Source organism: Epinephelus moara, chromosome 8 (assembly GCF_006386435.1).
Source record: "Epinephelus moara isolate mb chromosome 8, YSFRI_EMoa_1.0, whole genome shotgun sequence".
Taxonomy (NCBI): domain Eukaryota; kingdom Metazoa; phylum Chordata; class Actinopteri; order Perciformes; family Serranidae; genus Epinephelus; species Epinephelus moara.
The window spans coordinates 11,463,586-11,469,610 of NC_065513.1; the positions used below are offsets into that span (position 1 = coordinate 11,463,586).

At 38.7% G+C, this 6,025-nt stretch overlaps 1 protein-coding gene across 1 annotated transcript; it reads right to left on the bottom strand.

Moving 5' to 3' along the window:
* Positions 1-258: 258 nt before the first annotated feature.
* On the bottom strand, positions 259-4,295 carry snrnp27 (small nuclear ribonucleoprotein 27 (U4/U6.U5)). Its single transcript, XM_050050881.1, has 6 exons — positions 4,084-4,295; positions 2,475-2,607; positions 2,038-2,132; positions 1,844-1,923; positions 927-991; positions 259-556 (listed from the first exon to the last, which is right to left on the bottom strand). Exons 1-6 carry the CDS (start codon positions 4,118-4,120, stop codon positions 502-504), a joined length of 465 nt encoding a protein of 154 aa, XP_049906838.1. The 5' UTR covers positions 4,121-4,295; the 3' UTR covers positions 259-501.
* Between the last annotated feature and the right edge of the window lie 1,730 nt (positions 4,296-6,025).

A 6,025-nucleotide genomic window follows, 5' to 3' on the forward strand; every position in this document is an offset into this window, starting at 1 on the left:
GAACACCAAATTACATTATATTTGGTAGCATCTGTCAGAAAAACATGAAAGCAAGCTGCACAAGAATACATACCCCTGTCAGTAATCTGAATGTGAATGAAGACTCTCTAATACTACAAACACATTCATCAACTCACAAATGGTAAATGTCGGTGTTAAGTTATTGACAATTACATAACAGAAAATGTTCCTGCATATCATAGCAGATGCAAGAGGCAAAATTGGCTTTCTTGTCTCCATGATCTGGACTACAGCCACTCATTTTTAAAATGCTTTTATTTCAAATAAAATGCCACACAATTCAACAAAACTCAGCAAACTCCTATCAATTTTCAGCCACAGCTGAGCACTGATAGACCCACTTCTAAAAAAAATATATATACAGAACTGTTGCTGAACAAAACAGGTTTGAAATAACAAGAAATGGCATAACATCATCCACAGCTGTGAGGGGAGAAGGGAGGTAAGCTTCTTGGGCATCACAATCAGTTTGTGATACTTTCAGGCGATGAAGTCCAGTGGTCTGTTGAATCCACCTTTTCTGTTCATGTACTGCCTAAAAAAATAAATATATAAGAAAACATTACATCACTGTTACCCTCGCAACACTTGCAGATTACATCATCGAGCACCAATGGGAGAGCCGGGATCTCTGCATAGAAACACCTGCAGAGGTGATTGGCTACAATAACGGTGGTTGATGCTGAAAGCGCTCACTGTGAGGGGACTGAAAGTTGACACTTAAACTCTGCAACCTGACCAGCAACTGGGGATTATTAAACAAAAACTTCGAAACCATCACTACATAATAAAGTCTTATGAAACAATTCCAAAAATTGTGTGTGGCTGTGGGCGGCACTGCTGCGTACTGCACGACCAACTAACAGCTCTATGCAATTAGAAACTATTTGCTGTTGTTGACGTACCTGTATTTTCTCTTCATGGTCACATTGACAGCATATGCATTGACGGATCCATCGGTTTTCCTCCCCTGTTTGAAAACAATGTTACTGCCTCTCATACACAAAACATCACATACTGCAGTTCAAGTTAAACAGTGACATTTTACTAATTAACAAAATGTCATCATCTCTGCTTGCTTTCCACTGATTCTTTAATAGGATAACTTTGAAGATAGGCTTTTGCAAAACAAAACAATTCTGAACTACAACAATAAATAGCTCCACTAAAAAAGGGCTGAATTAGATTGAGAAAACACTACACAATATGTGTTATACTGTCAGTAACAAAACCATGGTGGCAGTGTTTGAAATTGTATTTAACAGATATAACTGAACACAGCATTCTAAATATCAAAAATGCATTTCATATTGCCGAGGTGTTTTGATCCATTGAAAAGAGTAACAAGAAATTAAGTCCAATGTTTCTGTCAACAAAAGGAGTTACATCTCGGTGTCTAACTCAGCACTGCCTTCAATGTCATGCCTGGATAGTTTGTTGTCTAAAAAAAACATTATTCTAACTACAGGTTTGTTCAGCTTTCAGCACTTTTTTGTCAATAGGCGATGAATACTGCAATAGAGGCATGACCTTCCTCATATTGCCCAAAAAAAAGCACAGTGAGGGGAAATGTAAGTGAGACAATATAATCAGGAGCGACCCACTGTGAGTTGTGGCTACTCTAATAGTGTTGGCACTCAACATGTGTTAGTGGAAATTCAAAGCACAACAGCAATAAATGTTACATCGAGCAGGCCCACAAAATAAAATCAAACACACAGTATGTCTACCCTCAGTTCAGCTGTGGAATGTAATGAACTTAATTTGAAAAAACTTGCACCCCCTTGTGGCTGAACATCATACGACACCCTTGTGCTCTCACCTTGCTGGAATCAAAGGAACCAAATCCCATCAATTTCATCATCTCAATCTCCTCTTCTGTTTTGCCCTGCATGTCTTCCGCTGTCAAAAAAATTATAGTTTTGAATTTCAGCAAAACAACATTGCGCTTGGTAAAACATAAACATTTAATAAGCAGAATATGCTCTTATATGAAGTATATTATTAATCTAATACCTGAGATCTGAATGGGTTTTGTTGACTTAGCGTCTTTGCGCTCATCATCACGTCGGTCAGAGGGTGAAGAGGAGCGGTGACGTCTGGGAGGAGACCTGCAGAGGCGACACAATTGGCTATCAAATGGCTGCAGGACAGGTTACCACGACTACAGAGGTCAGGTACTTTTGCAACTTGAAGTGATTAATATTGTTCATGGTCTGTGTAAGTCTACTATGCTTGCAGATGAATGTGCTCATTTTTAAAGGGCAAAGAGTACCATCAATGCGCTCCAAACAATCAGAAAGACTATGCTTTTCTATGACAAAACACTAAACTGATATTAAGTGACAATAAGTCTAAAATGTAATATTCTATCTTACATTTTTGTAGCAGCCAAAATCTGGATATACAAAATACTATTCAGTGATACAAAATGGCAAAAAGTGCATCTTCACCTTGAGCGTCTCCTGTGAGGAGATCGAGAGCGACTTCTCCGACGCTCTCGATCCCGGTCTCGAGAACGAGAGCGATCCCTTTCCCTTCGCCTTCGCTCACGCTCCCGTGAAGTCGACCGGGAACGCCTTCTCTCTGCAGGAAAGGAGGAAAACAAGATTACAATAGCGGTAAACTGGGGAACTTTAACAAGACTTATTGGCATCCACACACTGACATTCTTCTCTACATCAATTTAAGAGATGCTCTTCTCTACTTTATTGCACTTCTGTGCAACATGTTTTAAACATGCTATAACAGATACAAGTATAAATGTCACTGGAACTATACAAGTCCAGTTTTAGTGCTCTGCGTATGGCAATTTTATTTTACAAAAGCAGAATTCAAATGTGTGCCACAGCTGAATTATTGCCCAGTGACTGACATCAGAATATGGATAGAGAAGACACATGCTGAAACTGTTCAGGTATACACTGACTCTTGATAATATAAGATACTACAGCACTGTCAAGGCACTTTTACTTCAATCTTAAACCTAGCTCATGATTACTTCAGATATAACTTGGTCTGCTAAGTATGCAACACATTAGCATACAGTTGTTGTTCTACATGAAAGATAAGGCTCTGATCTCAAACAATGTGCCTTCAAAAATCCCTTTAATTTGGTTTGAAACACAATCCCTGCTTCACGAGGTGCAGTTCAGCCAATATTCTGTGACACGTGTGTGGTTGGGGAAGCTGTGACATGAATGTTGCTGTTCTTGCTGATTGCTGCTTTAATTGTATTTTTAAAAATATGTAGATGCTCAGCTCTTACTCAGCTTTAACCCTAAATTATCACCATCAGTCTTTGATGTCAGACAAACCCAAGACAGGATGATGTCAATCACAAGTCACTGACTCAAATGGCAAACAGAGATTTATTGGAACAGGTGACAATATCTGACGTTTTACCCGTGGTCAAATGATATTATACATAATTATATTATTTCTATTATAACTTATATGCGGTAGATTAACACAATTAGTATATAACGTGTTTTGGTGCAACTGCAGGGGCCAAACAGGTTAAGATCCTCAAGCTTCAACTATTCTGCTAATTTGACACTAATATTCAGAGATTTATGTTTAACGCTTTAACTCAAAAATAGTTAAGAACACCAAGGACAAAGTAATCTAAATATCCCTGATAGTTAAAACGTGTCAAACCTACACTGAACTGTGAGTACATCTAGAAAGTTCTGTTAGCTTCCACACACTCAGAAACCTCCAAAACCTAGTCACTGTGATACAAACCTGTCCAATGTCCCACTGCTTTTTTAACAGCGATAACTACGCTCATGTTGAGTAACTAAGTAACTTAACCCACCCAATATTTACTACATAATGAAGCTAACATTAATTTAGTAGTAAATATTGGGTGCCATACAGGCCGAAGATTATTGAGTCATATTGTTGGGGAATAAAATAAGTCTAATAACATCTTCTTATACTTATTTTTTTTTTTTGTGTAAAAGCGAAAACAGCGTTACCGTAGATATAACGACCAGCTAACGTTAACCACACGCAGTGTTGACATTAGCTAAGCTAACGATACTTCTAGTTTCTTACCTCGTCTTGGAGGAGTTCGACTCCTGCTTCTGCCCATTTCCCTATCAGATCAAATATTACTCTCGTAGATCAATGTAGCACCAAATAGAAAATAATTTGCTGTAAGAAACAGTAACAAACTGTGGGGTGTTTGTTCGAATTAATGTTAATCGGTACCACTTCAACGCAGGCTCTTCTGTTGTCTTTTATGGTTGATATGTGAGCTTCCGGTAACCTCTCTACAGAAGACCGCCCTCTATGGACCCGGAGGAGAAACTGTCATCTGTCTTACACACACAGTGTATGTAATGTAGGCTATGTATTTTAACAAGGTAAACATAAACATCGTTTACTGTGAGTAGTTAAGTAAGCAGAAGATGCACTGATTTCAAAAGGTATGAAGTTAAAGACAACACGTTTCTTCTGTATTTCAAGCAGGATTAGTTTGTGATTACAATCTTTTACAGTTTCAATATAACAAAAAAAGGAAAAGGGCCTGCAGCAAAAGTGTGGGCACCCTGTATTGTCAGTACTTAGTAGAGCCCCCTCTGGCAAGTATCACAGCTTCTAAACACTTTTCGTAGCCAGCTAAGAGTCTTTCAATTCTTGTTTGGGGGATTTTCACCCATTCTTCCTGCAAAGGGCTTCTAGTTCTGTGAGATTCTTGGTCCGTCTTCATGCACTGCTCTTTTGAGGTTTATTCAGACTTTTAATGATGTTTAGGTCGGGGGACTGTGAGGACCATGGCAAAACCTTCAGCTTGCTCCTCTTGAGGTAGTACAGTTGTAGAAGCCATCCTCTCTTCATCTTCAGCGTTTTTTTTTTTCACAGATGGTGTGATGTTTGCTTCCAGAATTTGCTGGAATTTAACTGAATCCATTCTTCCCTCTACCTGTGAAATGTTCCCCGTGCCACTGGCTGCAACTCAAGCCCAAAGCATGATGATCCACCCCTGTGTTTAACAGTTAGACAGGTTTGCTTTTCTTTCTGCATCCTTTTTTATCCAAACATAGCTTTCCTTATTGCATCCTAAAAGCTCTATTTTTAACTTCATCAGTCTACAGGACTTGTTTTTAAAAATCATCAGGCTTGTTTAGCTGTTCCTTTGCAAACCTCTCACACTAAATTTTGTGGTGAGGTCACAGGAAAGGTTTTCTGCTGATTTCTCCTCCAAGAAGGTCATATTTGTTTAGGTGTCACTACACAGTAGAACAGTGCACCACCACTCCAGAGTCTGATAAATCTTCCTGCAGGTCTTTTGCAGTCAAACGGGGGTTTTGATTAGCATTTCTCGCAATCCTACTAGCAGCTCTCTCAGAGAGTTTTCTTGGTCTTCCAGACCTCAACTTGACCCCCACGGTTTCTTTTAACTGCCAGTTCTTAATTATATTATGAACTGAGGAAACAGCTACCTGAAAACACTTTGCTATCTTCTTATAGCCTTCTCCTGCTTCGTGTGCATCATTATTTTAGTTTTCAGAGTGCTAGGCAGCTGTTTAGAGGAGCCCATGGCTGCTGATTGTTGGGACAAGGTTTCAGGAGACAGAATATTTCTGAAGCTTTAAAGATTTGCATCACCTGGCCTTTCCTAACAATATATAATGAACAAGCCATAGCTCTAACAAGCTTATTATGATCTGAGACCTTGGTAAAAGTTGTCTGAGAGCTCAAATGTCTTGGAGTGGCCAAACTTTTGCATGGTGCTCTTTTACTTTTTTTCACTCTAAAATTGTACAAAATAAAAATAATACACTAATCTTGTTTATTATGTTTCATCTTTAACTTCATGCCTTTTGGAGATCAGTTCATCTTCTACCGCATGTGTTTACACTATAATAAATTCATGGTAAAAATATATTGTACATTTTTAAAAGTGTGCATTAGCACCACCCACAGGTCTAGATTGTGAGATCACTGTTGATTCCATACTCAGGCACAAGCTAAGCATGGCTAGTACTTAGAC